Here is a 22,310-nt window from a genome sequence, read left to right as displayed (position 1 = left end):
CACCAGAAAATTGTATGCTATGCAGTTGATCATAAAATGAAGATGATATTACTTTGACCACTTTAACTTTTCATAACTTACTTCTCCTTCTCAATAGATTAAAATATTGGTGTCAACCTGAACTTGAACATGGCTTCTATAATGTCCATCTTGAAAATTTTGGTATTGATACTCCTTCAAAATAAATGACAATATTGGCATGAAGAGATGCTCCCAGGCTGTGTGATTGTGTGATTTGTGCAAAATTTGTACAAATTTGAGTTCTTGGAAAGCAGTGATGCACAAGAACTATTCATTTCAGGTCATGCAGTTGTAAATGTACTCTGCACAGTATGCAACTTCATTTAGCCATTCAATCTTAAAATGCTTCTAGAAATGATAGCAATATTGTGCGCTTGTCATGACATGTATTTTTTGTAACTGTTTAGACATCTGGTTTCTTCGGCTTGAATGGTTGTTAGACTAAATTTGATTGGCAAATTGGGTCCAATAATAAACATTGTGTCAAAGTTTGAATCTTGAATCAAGGAAGGTTTACAAATACGCATTTATAATACAGGCGCTAGATGACCCAAAATGGCCAATTCACATTGTTGTTCATCTTTAGATGATGATTTAGTAATGAAGGCAATTCATTTTTAAAGTTAGGAATAAAGGTCTTGGAAATGCTTAATCATGCATTATTGTGCACAGCTTTTTAAAAATCTTGGATTCAGAAAATCACTTCAGTGGGAGTCCTCTGTGTACATGTAATAGGTGGGCGGTAAAATTCAAAGACTTGGCAATCTTACTATAGCCACCAGCTGAGTGGGAAAATGTGTTTGTTGATCAATTAGCTATGCTGATATTTACAGTGACAGAATCCAATGGCTGACAGACCCTCCGAAGACCATGTTGCCATTATAAGAGTACATCAAAAGAACATGATGCAATTGCTGGGTTGCAAGTTCAAAAACTTTAACTGGCTGCTGAGTGGGAAAATGTGCTGATATTTATGATGATTGCATTCAGAAGCAGAAGGACAGAGATGTACATGGGGTTATTTATAAGAGTACATCAAAAGAACATGCTGCAATAGCTGGCAAAATTCAGAGACTTACCAGTCATGCTTTAGCCACCTGCTTAGTGGGAAAAGGTGTTGATCAGTTAGCTTTGCTGATATTTACAGTGACAGAATTCAATGGCTCACAGATTCCCAGAAGAGTATGTTGCCATTATAAGAGTACATCAAAAGAACAGGATGCAATAGCTGGGCAGCAAGTTCAAAGACTTTGAATGCTGGGTGGGAAATGTGCTGATAGTTACAGTGATTGAATTTAGAGGCAGAAAGACCAAGAGATCTAAATTTGGTTATGTAGGTCCTTTGTGCTTAAAAATGGTGCCTATCTGACCTCACAAAATGGCAGCTTTTGTGGCCAGCTTGAAAATCTATTTATCTCGGAAGGTACTGTCAGTATAGGCTTTTTAGTAAAACACATGGTGTAACATCTAGTCAGTCTTTTATTAAACTAACATTAGTCTAACCTCCTTAATGGCTGCCTTGGTAACTATATGGTTAATTGTGTTATGGCTACTTTTGCTGAACCATTTGTTGTGTCAAAATACAGTGTTCACAAAAAACACAGATTACATTGTTGGTCCTGAATGCAAAATGATTCTGGTCAAATATCCAACATGGCAACTATAGTGGCCATTTTGAAAACTTCTTATCACTACTCCTTTTGAACAGATGATCTGATAGACATTGAGTTTTACTAAAACACTTGTGTTTGCAAAACCAAATGCACATGTGTGACCAATATGGATGCACTGTTTGAAATCCGTTTGAAAATCACATCTATATAATTGACCTTGAATTCAAGTCAGAGGTGACATTTTATATTTTGTTTTTCATTGAACTTATAAACTCAGTAACTTCTATACATACAAATGGGTTTTGACCAGACTTCATATTAAGCTGGTTTCAGTAACAGTAGATAATACACTGTCTGTAATTTCAAGGTCAAGCTCTTCATTCAGCCTTCTATTTTTAATGGATTTTTGTGTGGATATGTCTGAAGAATACCTTGAATGTTGCTAATTATATTTTCTTAATTTGGGTTTGAGTGTTAGACCATAAAGTGTTAGTCAGTTGAAGGGAATCTTTATTTGCAAATCAGTTTAGACCTATTTTAAGCTGGTTTTGCCATGTGAATTCCTGTATATATTTTGATGCCACCATCATACTTTTGGGGAGGGAATATACTCTTACGTGTATCATCCATCCCATCCCATACTGTTACCTGTATCATCCATTCCATCCCATACTGTTACCTGTATCATCCATCCCATGACCATACTGTTACCCGTATCATCCATCCCATCCCATACTGTTACCTGTATCATCCATCCCATCCCATACTGTTACCCATATCATGGATCCCATCCCATACTGTTACCTGTATCATCTATCCCATCCCATACTGTTACCCATATCATCCAACACATCCCATACTGTTACCTGTATCATCCATCACATCCCATACTGTTACCTGTATCATCCATCACATCCCATACTGTTACCCATATCATCCATCACATGACCATATCATCCATGACATACCCATATCACTCATCCCATTCCATACTGTTACTCATATCATCCATCACATGACCATATCACTCATCCCATCCCATACTGTTACTCTTATCATTCTCACTTCTGTCTGCGTAGGTTCGAGTCTAGGATTCGGCCAATGTGGGTATGTGAGAAAGCTTGCTGGTAGCTTCTCGTGGGTTGGTGGTTCTTTTCGGAGCTTCCTGGGTTCTTCCTCTACCATAAATACTGGCCACCATGCATAGCCTATCATGTGCTGAAAAATGGCATTAAACTCCACAACAACAACTACTCTTATCATCCATCCCATCCCATATTGTTACCAATATCATCCATCACATACACATATCACCCATCCCATCCCATACTGTTACCCTTATCATCCATCACATACCCATATCATCCATCACAATATTCCACACTGTTACCCATATAATCCATCACATCCCTTGCTAATACAGTGTGACCCCGCTATAACACGGTAGTTGGGAGCCATAGAACCCAACCATGTTATAGACTGAACCATGTTTATAAGCAACCAGGTCAGTTAGCTGAAGTAAATGATGCATGTACCCCAAAATATTTGCACAGGGGAGGGAGGTAATAAATGCAGGAGGTAAAATATGTGCTTCATTGGCACAGTTACCATCTTAAATCAATGCATATTAAATGGGGAAATACACCTGTAGTGAAAACAGAAGGCTTATATATTTTACTTTATTTTGAGAACCACAGATTGGTACATATGCATGTATACTGTTTATATATACCTGTCTAATATATAGCATGAATAGACCATCAACACCATGTACTCGCCCAAGAATCTCATGACATACATTGAATCCACAGTAATTCCATCAAAAATATGCACACACACAGATTAAAAATACTCAATAATTTTGTCACAGGTCATATAGGGTTGAATTAAGTGGATAAACATAGTACAATCACGTAACAAATGATGAAGCACATTTACTTTTCAGTATGTCCCAAGTTGGTAAAAGTGAGTTTGCGTTTTAAGCCACCGTTGGTAGCGTTCATAATCATAAACCTTATCCATGCAAAAAGGAAACTTTCACGACACAGGAATCGTGTTCCAGTCACATTGGAAAATGAAAAAATCCATCAGATTCCATTGCTCTTATTTAAAAGTTTGGTACTGACTTCCTTTGATGAAAATTTGTTTTTATTTAAGATTGTAGTCAGCTTTTTGTGTGAAATGTACATGCAATATTGAAGTCACTGCTAAAGGACAGCTTTGGGGAACCAAACAAATGTCTGTTTCTTATTGCTGTGGCAACATCAAATAATTTTGTTGCATGATTTAGACTGGTCTTTTTTCCATTTGCTTAGTACGTTTTCATAACAGTAGGTGCTTCAAAGGGAATCTATTTTCTTTGAAATTTCAGCAAACTATTTTATCTGGATACATTTATAATAAAGAAAAGCCATTGTTTGGTCAATGGTAGTTACTGTTCCTCCCTGCCTATTGAATAGACCAACAAGTAAGATGTTCTACTTTTTTTTTTTACATTTGTGGTAGCGGAGTGATGCTGCCTTCCATGCATGCATCAGAAATTTAACAGAGGGTCAATGGATAATAGAGACACAGGTGTTCTAGTCTGATGTCAAGGATTAGTAAAGAAAATGTGAGTGTTCTGAAGGTTTTAATTCTGAGTGAAAAGAAGAGGAATCTTACTTACCATCCACGTACAAATGTCAGTCTACGTAAATATATTAATTACTAGCGAGCGGCCAAAAATCCAATGAAAGATAGATTACGAGATAATGCCTCATTCAGTTGATCTCTGTTACCAGAAAAAAGCGGATATCTCACAACATACAGTACTCATGCTCAATGTCAACATAAGCAGATTATGATATAACAATGCACTATTAAGATGATTTGTCAGTATGGACAGAGAAGTTGTTTATGTAACAACAGATAAATTACAGGGCATTTTATATCAAGTTTGCAGCTTCCTTTCGTGGGGCCTCTGAATTTCTCAGAAATAAAAAAAGTCGCCAGATGGTATATTTTGCTGCCAATGAGGAAGATAAAATTGCAATTTACTACATTGGCAAAGCCTACGTGATCTCAGAATAAATGTTTTACACATCGTTTTCATACTGTATGAGTAAAATGTATATATAATTTTAGGGGCCACGCCACGATCATCTTGTATTATTCATCCTCGATCTCTTCCCTAAAATGATATAAATTTTGTACTTTTTTACTTTCAAGAAAGAATGTTTTTTGTGTGTGAGAAAAAATACACGTATATAAAATTTTGTGAGCCATGCCATGACTGTGTTATATCTGAATTCATGTTATAATGAAGCGTGATGTAGCGGGTCACACTGTACTCATCCATCACATTAAATACTGTTACCCATATCAGCCATCACACCCCATACTATTACCAATATCATCTATCACATCCAGTACTAGTACCCATATAATCCATCCATCCCATACTAATACCCATATCATCAATCACATCAAATACTGTTTCCGATATGATCTATCACATTCCGTGCTAATACCCATATCATCAAATATGGTTACCCATATCATCCATCATACCCATATTGTTACCAATACCATCTATTGCATCCCATACTGTTGCCAATATCATCTATCACATCCAATACTAATATCCATATCATCCATCACATCAAATATTGTTACCCATATCATCCATCACATCTCATACTATTACCCATATCATCCATCCCATACTGTTACCCATATCATACATGACATCCCATAATAGTAACCATATCTACCATCCCATCCATTACTAATACCCATATCATCTATCACATCCCATACTGTTACCCATATCATACATGACATCCCATACTGTTACCCATGTCATACAGGACATCCCATACTGTTACCCATATCATACATGACATCCCATAATAGTAACCATATCTACCATCCCATCCATTACTAATACCCATATCATCTATCACATCCCATACTGTTACCCATATCATACATGACATCCCATACTAGTAACCATATCTACCATCCCATCCATTACTAATACCCATATCATTTATCACATCCCATACTGTTACCCATATCATACATGACATCCCATACTAATACCCATATCACCCATCATATCTGATACTAATACCCATATCAGGGCCCCAGAGTGGTCTAAAGCATGCACCGTTCCGGATCACTGCCATATCATCTCTGTCTGTGTGGGTTCGAGTCCAAGGCTCAGCTAGCGTGGGTACGTGGGAAAGCCTGCCAGTAGCTTCTCGTGGGTCGGTGGTTCTTCCCTGGGTTTTCCAGGGTTCTTCCTCCACCAATTATACTGGCCGCCATGTATAGCCTATCCTGTGCTGAAAAATGGCGTTACACCCTAGAACAAGAACAATACCCATATCATCCATCACATCCCATAATGCAATGTTCATCCCAATTTTTTTTGTTCCTGATAAATAAGTTTGGAATAGCTTTTTGGATTAGAACTAAATTTGTGTGTGTGCTTTACTTTAGAATCACCTGGGTATAATTCCATTTTCATTATTTTGGAAGGTTTGATTTAAAAACTTCTCACTCTTTTTCAATTTATCTGCTGTTAATTTTGAAACATCTGTTAGATTCAAATTTTGTTTTGTTAGAGGCATTATGCTAAAAAGACATATCAATTTCAGTTTCTGTCATTTGTTAGAAACGTTTATGGAGTTCTTGCTCATGTTTTACTTCAAACGTTTTTTGTTTCAGTTGCATCATATTGGCAGGGACATCAGTACACTTTGGACACATTTCTAGTTAAACACATTGCACATATACTAAATGAAGACATTTAAAATCTTCTGTTCTAGGAGACCTGCTGGATGAGGGTAAATGGTGCTCTGACAGCGAATTCAACTATCATGTGCAGAGATTTCAGCGGATGTTCAGGACACCTATCGACACAAAAACACATATAGTTGTTGGAAATCATGACATCGGTTTCCATTACTTGTAAGTTTTGAATGAGGTATTTGTTTATGGACCGTTTTCAATCTAATAGAAACTATTATAAACTTTGGTCCATGGGCTGCAGATTCCAGAGTAATGATGACCTGCTCAACTATCTGGTGTCAGCACTCATTTGCAGTTAACATCACTTTTGCTTGTAGAGTCTGTCATAAATTATTTTATGTCATATGGAGTACTTTATCCTGACTTGGACTTGAGTCTTATCCTCAAATGCTTCTTTCTATTTGTGGCTCAGATCTAAAAATCTGCTGGTAAATTTCAAAGCTCTAGAAGAAAAAAAATATAGATTAATTTACACTTGAAATAATGAATAAATACATTGTGTATTTATGCTTTAAATTTATGAATACTTTATCCAAAATTAGTTATCTTGTAATATATTAACAGATACAGTGGTTCACCTCATGAACACCCCCCCCCCCACCAGGGGCCACCCACTTTTTGCGGCCAGAATCCCTTGGCACTGACGAGTTTGTGTCCAGAAATTCCCCCCAAGAAAGGCCACCACTCTAACACCACCAGCGGCCAACATAGTACGCAAATGTAAAATTTCCCCCTCTCAAGCGGCCATGTTTTTTAATTAATATGTGTCCAGAAGTAATTTGATTATCTTTCCCAATGTCTTTTTCCAGATGTCAGGTTTTTGTTACGGAAAGAAGTGTTGGCTAAAGTACATGTACTGCTAAGGTTATTATGTCATTAACATCGATGTTTGCCGGAATTGAGGTCAGTAATGTTTTGATCGAGCTTTGGGCTTAACATAGAGGATTTTTTTAAAAATTGATGCTTATGACCGACGTAATTGTCAAGATCATAAAATGATCAGATGGGCTAAAAATAGATTTTGTGGATTAACACACACACACACAGAAAAATTAACCTTGAACAAAACAGGGTACCAGACAAAGATTGAAAAATCATGTCACAGTACTTGTATCACTTCATTTATATCAAGGTGTTTCGTTTATGAAAGTTTGTCTGCAAAATTATATTGCAGTACCGTACAATTAGCACCAGAGATAAATAATTACAAGACTTTAACATGTCATTACGTAAACGAAGAATAAATACTTTAGAAGGAAAGGAAAAGTTATTCGACTTGATGACAATAGGAAGAGTTCTCTTGCCAAAAGATTTTTTTTGTTGGCAAGATTCTAAAAAAAAAGATCGCAAAAGATAAGGAGAATATTCTGTAGCAGTGAGAAAATGGAGTAAATGGAAAGAGAATTATTTTAAATCTGAAACAGCGTATGTACCAAGATTTAAATAATGTTTCTGAATGGCTTTGTAATGCACATGCCAACAATATCCCCCTCACACTCTATGCCTAAGTATAAGAACTATTAATTTATTTTACCTTGAAATAACTCTGTTAATAAAACAAGAAGAACATTAAAATAATTAATTCTACTTTTAAATGAAGATATTAACTACTTTAAGTTATATGTAGCTTTCCTACTATATACACATATACACACACATCTCACAAATAAAGTCCACCTCTGGATAGGCCATCTGTCTTATAAGACCACTTTCCCAGTGCAGAAGGGGTGGCCGTATACGAGGGGGATCAATGTATATTTTATTTAAGGTACTGAACTTAATTTATATGAAGTTTATAAATTACAAAAAATCCAAACCATTGAAACACTCCAGAAGAGTGGATCTTGTCCAGAGTACATACCATGTCAGTGTCCACTGACAGCAGAAGACTTATTGGTCAAGTCTGTCAACTTCCACCATGTGAGAGATCAGTCTTTTATGTGATCACAAGAAACTTAACGATTATGTACCATCAGAGCATATCTAGGGCACAATGAGGGAATGTGCTTTTTACTTTTATCTTTTATATTATATCCCATTTACCAAATGTTAACACATTTTACTGTTACCTTTTTTCTTCATCAAATATGTTACCTGATTATCATACCTTAGGACAACTACTACTGACAAATCCAGTCCTCTCAGTCTAAAACATTTTATCAAAAGGGTAATAGTTATCTGCCAGCCTAGGTGTCAGTTAGACTTTTCCCATTTAATACAGGTTCAAATGCAGAGAATACTTCAGTTACTACTGCTGTTTGTTCAGAGTAGCATGCTCTCTACACACACAGACACCTCACAATCCACATACAAGTATCCTAGAAGTTTTCTACATTAAAACAAAGCTCCAGTTTTTCTTTCTTTCTTTGAGGACAAAGTTCTGTCTTTTAATACCATCACTTTGCTGTCCTCACACACTTTGACCTCTTTGTTGTGTTCCTGCACAAGTTGTGAGGGCATATCATCACATTGCTATAGCTTGATTTAAATATATGGATGCCTTGTGTGTGATATAGAAGACTCACATAATATTGCTGCATAATTTCCATTATGGTCAGACACATACAGGAAAGTTTTCTGTACTGATCTAGTCTCAGTGCCCATTTCATAGTTATACATGTGACACTTTACAGATTTTGCTTGTATATGCTGTCATTTGGCCTTTTGTTCAGGTAACATTATCTCACATTTCATATTATAGCACCCACTTTGAAAGTATCAGTAGTGATTCTTCAGTGCATTTTCATGTGCATGTATTGTGTGCGCCATAGAAAACAGTTATATTGCTGTATAGTTTCCACTCTGGTTCGAGTCTCGGATTCGGCCAATGTGGGTATGTGGGAAAGTTTTCCAGTAGCTTCTTGAGGGTTGGTGGTTCTTTCAGGGGTTTTCCCGGGTTCTTCCTCCACCATTAATACTGGCCGCCATGTACAGCCTATCGTGTGCTGAAAAATGGCGTTAAACCCACAACAACAACAACAACATAGTCACTATAAGTGCTGCATTGGTGATTTTACCTGTATAGGCAGTCAATTGACCTTTCCTACAAGTAACTTTTGTTAGAATTGATATTTTAGTGTTCACTTTGTAAATATTAATAGCAACATTCCAATGCTCGACCTGTATTGGCTGCCATGTGCATCCTTGTACAGTTAAATTGTTATAGAATGCACATACACTGAGTTCATAAAGTAGGATGCATGCCATGCAACACCTGTATATATTGTGTACTCTATTTTGTCTTACAGATTTAGACCATGGCAAGACCAATTGTAAGCTTTGTAAACATCGGAAACATGGGACTGACAACATGTATAGTTTGCTCTGGTTGCCAATCTGTATCTTAGTGCCTCAATATCTGAAGCATGTCACTTCACTTTGTTCTTTAGTCTTTGCCAGTCAAAGAGAACCTTTACTCAGTGACTGTAAGGAAGTTGCGTATCTCACCTACACAGTTGATCGTACGTTGTAAGACAAGATGGAGGGTCTTATCGACTGCATTAGTGTGAAATCGAGATCAAAGTAAGCCTACTTAAATATTATCTAACACAACAGCTGTTTGAACCAATTTTATGGAGCAGATATCCCCCAACCTGTCTTAACACAAATAATGGCATGTTATGCAAAATAAAATGGTACTGTTCTGTCAAACCCAGCCTCTGCCATTCATCTCCGATCACAACAGGTCACTACCACAGTTGATCTTACTATGTAAGCCATAAGTTGAAGGTTTTTTTGTATACTCAACACTACAGGGCACTCTCTTGGATCAGCTTCAGGTCACTCAATGCCTCATTACACACAGGATATAAATTATGTGCAATATCATGCCTTTGCCACTCAAAGGGAACTTGCGCTGAATGATCATATCCCAATTAAGACTTCTGTGAACATGGTGGGCTGCCTTTTTAGGCAGTCTTTGCCAGATTCATCTCTGATTGCACTGCATTAGCATACACTCGTGATGATGATGATGCAAGCTTAAATCTCCATTGTCATGGCTAGATCTCACTGGCAGAAGACTTTGCCTTCTGACCATAAGTCTTTCGCTTGTTGCCATCAGAGTTTCATTCTCTTCCTCCTTGTTACACAGTTTCATTATCTGTTGACATGCTAATCAACAAAGACCAACTGACATTCAATGTCATTGTCAGGTCAAGTGGCTGACTTGGAAAACATTATAGACACATAGCAGCTGTGGGAATTGTGAAGTCCTCTTCAGTAAGCACCTCAGATGCTGTAATGCACGGTGCAAATTGAGATTGGTTTTGTAGAGTACATATCCTATAACCCACTCCAACATAATGAATGTGATAAAGTTATGGAGGATACAGTGGCCGTGTTCCATCACAGTTAGGCTCTGTCAACTGAACCTGACTATGGAAAATCATTAACAAAGCCATTCCTGCATATTATGTTGAATTATGGGTCCACTTAGGTTGATCAACATCCTGAATGCCATCCTAACTTGAGTGCGCTGGCACTTTTAAGGCTGAGTCTACCCATAGTGCCACAATGCACTCAGTTCACTCCATGGCTGGTTGTGTCACATTGTATAGTTAATATGGGCTCATCTTGGTGGAAATAAAAGCTACAGATACAAAACAAGTTAAATGCTGCAGTTCATTTTGATAAAAGAAAAGAAAAAAATGATCATTCCATCCCAGTTTCTCTCCAAACCCAATCTAGCTTTGAAATTTGCCTAAGGGGACTAATATCACATATTCCGTTTTGGCATATCAATACATATCCTGACAGAAAAGACATCCAGTTCACTGAGACATACAAGTTGCTTTTATGACCCATGGTAGCAGATAGACAATTTACCGGTAAGTGTTATGAACCTGGCCCCCAAAAAGGAAACAATGACTCAGATTAATCAAAACTGAACTTTGCCATGGGTATCATGTATGGCCATCACATTATGAGTGACAAGGATCTAATTTCCCTCATCCCTCCTGGCATCATAACATGGGCTTCTGCATTGTAATCACATGTTCTCTTTTCAGTACTAGACCCATATAGCCACTGTATCTTAGTGCCGATAATTCACAACCCTGGTTCAATTCTTGGAAGAATTATTTCAGCCAGACAATTCATTCCCCGTTCAGAATATGTCTCGTACAGGAATAGGCTTTCTAAATCATTTCAGTGGGGCTTCAGTTCTTACAATGAACCATCTCTTACCCTTAGAATCCTGTGCTTATAGGTTTTACTCAGCATGACAGCGGATATAGTTTTGATGAGGCCATTACAAATGTACTGTTTTTTGAATGGTGGCCAAAACTTTATTTTTTACAACAAGCACAATGTCCCATCTCAGAAAATGGGAGAACCTCATTTTTGGCTGGGTCTATGCAGTTTGTTAGGAGTAAGCAGTAGAACAAGCAGCATAGGTTCATTTGCTTTTTGGGGGTTTAATGCCATTTTTAAGCATATGATAGTTGATACATGGCAGCAAATATGGTGGGGAAAGAACCAGAAATCAACAAAATCTGATCTGCTGGTGCATTGTGCAATGACTGATCAGAGTCTTTGTTGTTTGTAGTTAGGACCTGACTTATAAACAAGTTTATATGATCCCTGTGATATTTAGAAACATGCTTTTATACATTTATACATAGGTATTATAAATAAAAAGTTGGACACTAAAGCAGGTTTCATACTATTAAAGAGAAAGTCAACCTCAACATTTCATTCTATTAATGCATCTGTTTAACCTGGATTTATGTCATTTCCTTTTCAGGATATCTGAGAAAACACATGATAGATTTAGGAAGGCTTTTGATGCACCCCCAGTCAGAATGTTGCAAATCAAGGAAAACATTTTTGTGATGTTGAACAGCATGGCCATGGAGGGAGATGGATGCATATTCTGTTCAGAGGCTATGAATAAATTAACAGATATAAAATGGCAGCTCAAATGTGCCAAGGTTAAGTACAAATTACTTTTTTGGTCAACCATTTCTGTATGTGGTCTAGAAATATCATAAATTGAACAAGTGAGTGGAAGCATACTTTGCATCTATAATAGAAAGAAAGGAAGTAAAACACAGGATGAACAAAAAGATGTAATTAATTTCCAGTTACCTTGAGGTAAATTTGTGTATATTAAAACTTAAGTACTGATTTAAAGACAATTTGGAATATTATGTCATTGTACATGTAAAAACTTAAGTATTGATCTATTTAAACAAATTCAAAAGTTACTTTCAAGAAATATTATATTTCATAACTTAAATATACATTCTGGAAACATATATGTTACCTTTTTTATAGAGTTGTGTCCATGATAACTAACTTCATGCTGTTTGATTTTATTTTTGTTTTCCACCTTAATGGGAATGTCAGTCCACCTGACACATCCAAGTTTTTTTTTTTTGCTTGACAACAAAAGTGCAAGGTTGCTATAAGTGATTCATTATACTGAGGCTTTCAAGTAGTTGTACTTTATGTATGTAGGAGTTTGTTCCCTTATTAGCCATGCTATAAGTGATTCATTATACTGAGGCTTTCAAGTAGTTGTACTTTATGTATGTAGGAGTTTGTTCCCTTATTGGCCATGAAATCATATGAGGATTTGGCTGAATGTAAGTGAATAAACTAATGCAGAAAATCAACATAATATTATGTATTGCCTGTTTTGTTAGAGTGCTTTTTTGTTACATAATTTGTTCACTAGTTTGCTAATTCCTAGTAAATCAATTGATATTGATTTTGGATCTTTATCTAATAAAACAAGAAGTATATCTTTATATCTTTATTTCTATTAAAAGTACATATACCTTATCTAATTTATCCATCGTAATACTTTTATAATAATTTTTTTCTAAGCCCAACTTTACATTCATTCATATGTCATGCTGTGATGAAGTTCTGCATTTTAGTCAATTCATGTACTGTGGTGTGGCATCCATGTTCCATGAATGACTTTCAAGTTTGTTCAGTCTGGTTTTATCAGATGAGTATATTTGGTTTAATCTTAAAAGCTGGATTTAAATGTGAGGACTTCTGGTTTGACTTATTCATTTTTGGTTTTAGAGTACTTTTAAGTCAGCTTGAATTTCGGACACTGGTCTAGCTCTAAAAAAGGGCAAAATAGTTGGAAACCTTATATTGGTACTTTAGGGACATCTGATTTCTTCATTTACACACATGTTTAATTTAAGATGATTTAGCTATCTACTTGGATTTCTGACAGGTTTCATCAAGAGCAACAAAAGGAAATGTAGCACAAAATGGGTCTTACCAGTAAGGGTTCACTTTTTTTTACCTTTATCAGCTTTTGGCAGGCCTTTGTCTTGTTATCAGTTTCACAGAATAATAATTAGACCCTGTCAAAAGAAGGTTTATACAATTATAATGAAATTGAAAATCAAACCATTTCCGACCCACATTATCAAAACTAGTTTTTAGTCTTTTCATTGCTCAAAGACATGTACATTTGACATGTTATCCTTTTTGATACCAACCAGAGAGGTAATGGGCAATATTCATTTAATGAAATGGTCTACATGGATAGCTGCCTATTGTTTTTTGTGGTAAAAGTTTCAAACTCCTAAGCCATTGTAGGTGGAAAGCAAATGCTTGCTAATGTAGGTTATATCCTGGTCTTTCTCATCCAACATCATTGACTGGCCGTTATTTTGTCAGACGGATCCATAATTTTTCAGTAGGAATAAGGTAATAATTGGCGTCAATCTAGGTTCAGGTCTTGAAGGGTTTTATTCATTTAGATTCCATGTCCAAATTTTTTGATTAACATATACATTTCTGTGAGAACAGGTTTTGAATGTTTTTAGGTTGTTTTTTTTTTTCTCTTCATTGTGTATATACAGTTTTGAATTGGATAAATTCCATCTACATGTAAATACCACTTGTTGTTGAGACTCCTAGTTTCATAGAACCCTTATCTTTGTTTTTGCAGTAATATATTTCTAGATGCATTTGTTTTTGAGCTTAACAATATACTTTCAGGGATGGGCAGAAAAGAAGAGAGTAGCTGATATCTGTGATACAGTGGAAACATTTAGATATTCAAGACCTATTTTAATTCAGGTACATAAAAGATGTGCTCTACGTTTTGAATAATGTCACTATTATCAGCATGGTGGCTCAGAGGTTAGCATGTTGGACTTGAGACTTAAATGGTGTGGGTTAGAAGCCTACCGTTGGATTGGCCCTGTTCTGCTGCTATAGTGTCTATTTGGACAAGCCATTGTACTCCAGTAGCCTAGACACTAAATAACCTAATAGTGTTGTTGTACTGTAATGCACCAAACCACTTGATATTAGTGAGGCCATCTCATACTAAGGTGTATTGCAACAGGCAATGTCATATTAATGAATACAAATTTTGAAAAATAGAGTATATTAAAAAAATTATTCTCATTTTCCATAGCATTGAATTTAATAAAGTAGGAATTAACAAACAAAAATGTATCAGTTTACAGGAATCCATGATTATCTTAGCAATACAGAATGAGCTCTAGTGAATTGCGGAACTGTAGTGAGAGAGCAATGTGTATGATGGAACTGTAGTGAGACAGCAATGTGTATGACGGAACTGTAGTGAGAGAGCAATGTGTATGACGGTCCTAGTTTAGGAATGAGTACATATGGCTCCTTACTTTTATTTCATGTCTACCTCTCCCCCCAGAACATCAGTTACATTTAAAGACTTTTCCTGTAAAGTGTCATTGGGACCCAGAAACAACAATTTTATTGTCAGATAGTTATCAATAGATGCAAATTAGAATTCTGTATAATTTTTATATTAACTCTTTCAGTAATCAGAGTACCCTGGCAATAATGTACCTTTCTCTGAGGACCAGCCATGTTTAAATGTTAAAAGCTATCATATAAAATTGTATTGGCTGTATTACAGTGTGGTGTGGTAGGATGCTGCTGAGTGTACTTAGTGACATTTTGGTGTAATTCTCAGTTCTCTTTTTTACACTCAACGGATGAGACTCCATCATACTCAGCAGGCATAAATTGGAGCTTAATTGATCAATTTTGTAGATCATATTTTATATGACTTTATCAAGTCACAGGAGATATTCTGTTTGTCATCAACCACTTGTAGTTTTACACCATGCAGCAGAGCAGGAACCATTAGCTCCATCTACAGAGGATCAGACTCGTTATTCAAGGATCTCTGGTTAATACCTATCCAAGTCTTACTGCTTCACTGTGCTTTTGTAAAAGGCATGTCATTCAAATTCTTTTGGCATGATATAGCCAATGATATGTTGAAAGTGTTATCAAAACCAACTAACAAACATACTGACATGCCACAATACAGCTTATTCTGGGCCTGACTTACATAACACTTGTCTCATACAAAATGTAGTGTACTGTGTGTGAATTAGTGGCAGATTGCATGAATTAGTGGCAGATTGCATGAATGGAGTATGTCAGTCCTTGTAGAAAGAATGATCTGAAATCAAACTGGGTACAAGGATGGAAATAAGTCCCTATCTGAATGAAGTTTGGTTTTCAGCCTTTGTATATAAATATTATATAGACTTGATATGAATGGTTGGATTCATTGAGACAGATTTTGAGATTGAGAAAGAATCATGGGTCTAACAGTTTTTATTTTGTGTGAGGGCCAACAGGTAGAATGTATATTATTATGATGTATGTTTGTCTATCCATCTGTCCTGACATATGTATGTCTATATATCCATTCATTCATTATCTAGTCATTTCTGCACAATATCTTCTGTTCAACACACATCTAAATTTATCAGATTTTGTAGATGTTTTGCACTTGGGTTAATGAAAAAGACTATTGATTTTGGGATCAAAGTTCATTTGAATATTGAATATTGATGGCTTGCACTGAGAGTAAGCAAAAGCCTATCAATTTAGGAATCAAAATGTCAAAGGTCATGGTCACTGTTACAGAAAAAAGAATTATAGTTTATGCACAATAACTGTAGTTCTACTTCATGGACCTGTCATATATTTTATGGATGGGTTGCATTTTGGAATAAGGAAAAAGTCTATTGATGTTGAGGTCAAAAGGTCAGTGGCCGCGGAAAGGAAAAATGGGTTCTGTATAAAAACTCAAATTCTCAACCATGTATCATGACCAGACTTTGTGGAGGGCTCTCAGTTAAGGCAGGAAAGAGGTCTAATGATTTTTGGTTCAGAATGTCAAATATCAGGGTCATTGTACAATAGCTTTTATACTAACAACATAGACCGTGATCTGCTGTCACATTATGTGATGGCAGAGCAGAATGCATGTTGATTGCATCTGGACCCTAATTATAAAAGAATATATATGGTATGCATGTTTGTATATGTAGAAGACCTGATTAAATTTTTATGCCATTACAAAAAAGTTTCAAATTTGTAAGATCTCCATCTCAGAATGTGGGAGCCCAGCAGTAATTATCTTTTACTTTCATCCATTTACAATTACTTTAGTCAGCATAGCTCTGCACCTTTACACATGATTTGAGGCCACTTTTTCAGCAAATTGCCTGTTGGGTATTCCTTTTAAGGGTTTGGTTTTGTTCAGGTACAGTATTGATGGAGTTATTGGGCTTCTTCTGTCCGTGTTGTATGTCCAGTTTAACATATCTTTGTATTCTACATGGCTCAGGAACCTTTCAACATATTCTGATGTAGTTTGATGTGTACATTGCCTCTTAAACCTAGATGTTAACCTTTTTCTTTCTTTCATCAACTACATTTTGGATAGAGTTATGGCCCTTGACAGCTTCATATACTAGTATTCACTTGATGTTTTGCCTGTAACCATCATAGATCAGCAACTTTTACACATACTTGGATGCCATTTTGGAGCTAAATTTTAAAGTTCTTTTCTTTTCAGGTCAAATTTTGAATGAGTTAATGGCCTTTTTCCCATCTATATTACATTTCCAGATATCCTTATTATCAGCATAGCTTATGAACCATTCAACATAATCTGATGCAACATGGCATGTATATTGTGTCAGGAATGAGCCTTTTATGGGTTTTGTCTTGTCAACTCTATTTTGGTTAGAATTGTGTCCCTTGATAATTAACTTTCATGTCTTCAGATGGAATGTTGCTTATAACTGGCATGGCTTAAGAACCATTCAACATATTCTGATGCAGTTTGATATGAACATGACTGAAATCATCCTACCGTCAAATCAGCCAGTCAGCGACCTTGGTGTATCCTTGGGTAATGTAGTTTACTCCAGTTGCCAGAGCAACAAACAATGTATTTATTTTGCTGTAACAGAAAACATCATACAGAAATGTACCAATAATTTATAAGTTTTTGACAGTCATATATCTTCTGCATGAGTGGCTGTGCTATTGCTATATGCCATTATATGCTAGAATTTCTTTCTGCTTAAGCAGGTGTCTATATTAGTACAGTATGACCTCGCTATAGCACGCTCTGTTATAACGTGAATTCGGATATAACGCAGTCGTGGCGTGGCTTCCGAAATTTCATATACATGTATTTTTCTTGTGCACAAAAAAATCTTAAAAAATACGAAAAAACCCTGTAAAAGGTTGTCATTTTGGGGAAGAGATCGCGTATGAATAATACAAGACAATGATGGCTTGGCTCCTGAAATTTTTTATGTATTCTTCTCGTACATGAAAAAGTATTTTTCTCGTACAAGAAAAAGTTTTTTTTCTTCTTCTTAAAAGTAAGAAGAAAAAATGCATAAAAAGTTTATTCTGTGATCGCGTAGGTCTTCGCCAATGTCGCAAACTTGGATTGTTTTTCCTTATTGGCTGCAAAACATACCATGTGGCTTTTTTTATTTGTTGGCGACATTGTTGGCTGTGTAAACTTTTATATACAACCATTTGTTTGGAGTGCAGAAATTCAGAGACCCCATGAAAGGAAGCTGCAAACTGGATATAAAATGCACTGAAATTTATTTATTGTTACATAAACAAATTCTTTGTCCATACTGATAAACCATCTAAACATTGTTATATCATAATCTGCTTATCCTGACATCTAGTATGAGTTCTTTATGTTGTAAAATATCCGCTTTTTTGTTGTTGACATTTCTGATAACGGAGATCAACCGGACAAGGCATTGTCTTGTAATCTATCTTTCATCGGATTTTTGGCCGCTCGCTAGTAATTAATATATTTACAAAGACTGACATTTGTATGTGGATGGTAAGTAAAATTCCTCTTCGTTTCACGCAGAATTAAATCCTTCAGAACGCTCACGTTTTCTGTAATAATCCCTGTCATCAGAACACCTGCGTCTCTATCGGCTGTTGACTCTTTGTTAATTTTCAGATGCATGCGGCAGCATCACGCTGCTACCACAAATGTAAAAAAAAATAGTTAAAAAAATAAATAAATTACTTATTGGTTTATTGAGTAGGCATGGAGGGATAGTAACTACCATAGTCTAAACGATGGCCAATTCCTTTTTAAAAATGTACCCAGATAAAATAGTTTGCTGAAATTTCAAAGGATTTTGTTGTTGTTGTGGGGTTTGACGCCATTTTTCAGCACACGATAGGCCATACATGGCGGCCAGTATTAATGGTGGAGGAAGAACCCGGGAAAACCTCGGAAAGAACCACTGACCCACGAGAAGCTACTGGCAAGCTTTCTCACATACCCACATTGGCTGAATCTGAGACTTGAACCTGCGCGGACAGAGGTGAGATGGCAGTGATCCGTAACGGAGAGTGCTTTAGACCACTCGGCCACTTGGGGCCCCGAAATTTCAAAGGAAATAGATTACCTTTGAAGAACGCTCACGTCCGTGCTTCAAAGGAAATTTCAAAGGAAACAGATTACCTTTGAAGCACGGACTGTTATGAAAACGTACTCATCAAATGGAATACAATTATTTGATGTTGCCGCCACAATAAGAAATGGGCATTTGTTTGGTTCTCCAAAGCTGTCCTTTAGCGGTGACTTCAATAGCGCATGCACCCTTCATCAAAAAAAGCCGACTACAATCTTTCAATAACAGCAAAAAGGAAGTCAGTACCAAACTTAAATAAAAGTGATAGAATCTGATGGATTTTTACATTTTCCAACGTGACTGGAACACGTTAACTGTGCTGTGAAAGTTTCCTTTTTGTATGGAAAAAGTTTATGCCAATGTCGGCTTAAAATGCAAACTAACTTTTACCAACTTGGAACGTACTTTAAAGCAAATGTGCTTCGTCATTCGTTACGTGATTGTGCTATGTTTTTCCACTGAATTCAAACCAATATGATCTGTTACAAATATAATGAGTATTTTAAAGCTGTGTGTGCATATTTTCGATGGAATCACTTGTATTGTGGATTCAGTGTATATGATGAGGTTCGTAGGTGAGTACACGGTGTTGATACTCTATTCATGCTTTACATTAGACATTTATATATAAATAGGATTCACGTATATGTACCAATTCGTGGTTTTCTAAATAAAGTAAACTATTATATTATGTCTTCTCTGTTTTCACTACAGGTGTATTTCTCATTTAATTTTCATCAATTCAAGATGGCAACTGTGCTGACTAACCACGTATTTTACCGCCCACATTTATTACCCCCCCCCCACACACAAATTTTTTATTTGTTTGGGGAGTACATTTTCTTCAGCTAACTGACTTGGTTGCATATAACACGGTTCGGTATATAATGCGGTCGGGTTTTATGGCTCTCAAATACCGTGTTATAGCAGGGTCACACTGTATAATGCAGTTATTGGCCAGGCACCATATTTCATGGAATCTTTGGTTAATTATCAAATTGTATTTATTTTTCAGCATTTTCCAATGTATCGTGCCTCTGATAGTAACTGTAGCACTGCAGATGCTGCGCCTTTGGATGAAAAGGATGTTCCTTTTAGGGAAAAATGGGACTGTCTTTCACAGGAAGCAACCGATCAGGTATAGAGTAACTTCAGTCTTAAGATTTTCGTCTCTCCTGACTTATAGTTCAATATATTCATTATCTATAGTCAGGAAATTCTGAATGATTTAAACACAAATTAGTTCAAAGATTTGCTTTTGAACTTCATGTATGTGTGTGTGTATGTATGTATGTATGCATGCATGTACGTATGTATGTATGTACGAATGTACATATGTGGTTTTATTGCACATCAGCACATACCATAATGATTGTAAATCTAGGGACATGAAAAATTGTATATTTATTTTGTGTCGTAAGACTTAAATGCATGTAAAAAAAAAGTATAGTATTTTATGTATCCCAAAACTTATAGACACTAAAAATGAAAAATCCAATTTAGCAAGATCAGCATACAACACAGCAGTGACCAGCTCTTTCAATAATCACATCAATAAACATTTATAAACAACTATGGTTATTTTTGTTATTAGTTTGCAGGTGGATATTGCTATTCACTATTTCGTGTACCCTCTGATCAGCTGATTTTAGTCACAACATATTGTTGTAGTCAAGCATAGCCATTTTGAATTATCCTCTCATACATTAAAATGCCTATTACCTGTTTGCATATTTTGTACAACAATACAAGATTTTACAATTAAATTACCTGTACAAACATTTGAAGATGAAAATCATATATTTGGATATGTTTGTCATGACTGATCATATTTTCAAATATTATGATCAATTACAAGAATTGAAGCACTGAGTTGTGTGTGTATTAAAGTCGTGAAGTATTGTTCCATCAGCATGGTCGATTTTGGATTGGCTGATCAATTGCAATACCCACCAATCCATGCTTTGTTTACCAGAGCGTTTATATGTGCCAGACTTGTTTATATACAGCGTCATTGTTCCAAGTAGGGGGAAAGTTAGTAGTAGTCGGCTAAGGGGGCAGATGGAAAAAGATAGAGGAAAGGACTGGTCAAGATTAAGTCCTAGAATAAAGATTTAAGAGAAAGAGTGATTAAATCAGGAAGAATGAGAGAATAACAGATCAGGTTTGGAAATGGAGCAAAATGCATATTTATTACATTTGGAAGACATGAATATGAAATCTAATACAGGAAATGAAACTGAAAGTGTGACAACTGAAATTGATGATAACAGTGATGGAATAAGATCAAGGGATTCAAGTCCCTATGGTAAACTGGAAAGTAATCTAGAAAAACAAATGGCAAGTTTAGCAACAGAAGTTAAAGATACAGTACTCACCCTAGCAGATCACATGAAATCTACATTTGAAGATTTTGAGTCAAAATTGCATCATCTACAGAATAGGTTACATGTGATTGAAAATAGAAATGAAAATTCCAGAACTAAAGAAATAGAAAACCCCAGCCTTGAAACAAACAGTGGAATCAGAAGTAATATAAAATACATACATACTCATGAGATTATGGGAAACAATAAACTGTCTAGAATTAAACCTCAGCTATATGACGGTCAGTCATTATATTTAGCTAGCAGTCTTGCTGTACTGCTCGCTCTTTGCTGAATTGAACCAAACCAAAGGAAAGATTACTACGATCTGGTAAAAGTGCTAAAATCTAGATTTGGATCTCTAAATAAAACTGAAATATACAAGATTCAACTTAAATCTAGAATTTGAGAAAAAGGAGCTTCAATTTCTGAATTAGCACAAAACATCAAGAACTGACAGACAGGCATATCCTGATGCAGCTGATGAAATTATTGAAATTTTAGCCCTGGGCTACTTCATTGATGCCTTGCTGGACTCTGAAACCAGATTAAGACTAAGAGAATGTGGTCCTAAAACAGTAAACGAGGCTGAAACAATAGCTGTTAAAATGGAAGCTAACAAACTAGCTGATAAACAGAGACAGAAAAATGTGAACTCCCTGTCTGAAATAGAAACTGTACCTAATGAAGGCAAGCTAGATAATATTGTACAAAGGCTAAAACATTTGTCTGAAAAAGTAGAAAAATTGCAGTCAGAAACAGAA

At 35.9% G+C, this 22,310-nt stretch overlaps 1 protein-coding gene across 2 annotated transcripts in view; it reads left to right on the top strand.

The window, feature by feature from the left end:
• The window catches only part of LOC149782548 (metallophosphoesterase 1-like), a 42,438-nt gene that overhangs the window by 5,680 nt on the left and 14,448 nt on the right, over positions 1–22,310 (top strand). For both annotated transcript variants that reach the window (XM_089933980.1, XM_089933981.1), the window contains exons 4-7: positions 6,449–6,590; positions 12,178–12,364; positions 14,409–14,489; positions 20,196–20,318. In XM_089933980.1, coding sequence (XP_089790106.1) covers positions 6,449–6,590; positions 12,178–12,364; positions 14,409–14,489; positions 20,196–20,318 — 533 coding nt within the window. The remainder of the gene's footprint in view (positions 1–6,448; positions 6,591–12,177; positions 12,365–14,408; positions 14,490–20,195; positions 20,319–22,310) is intronic.

Source organism: Sinohyriopsis cumingii, chromosome 15, assembly GCF_028554795.1.
Source record: "Sinohyriopsis cumingii isolate HCF-2022 chromosome 15, ASM2855479v2, whole genome shotgun sequence".
NCBI classification, from domain to species: domain Eukaryota; kingdom Metazoa; phylum Mollusca; class Bivalvia; order Unionida; family Unionidae; genus Sinohyriopsis; species Sinohyriopsis cumingii.
This window is presented reverse-complemented; position numbering and strand designations above follow the sequence as displayed.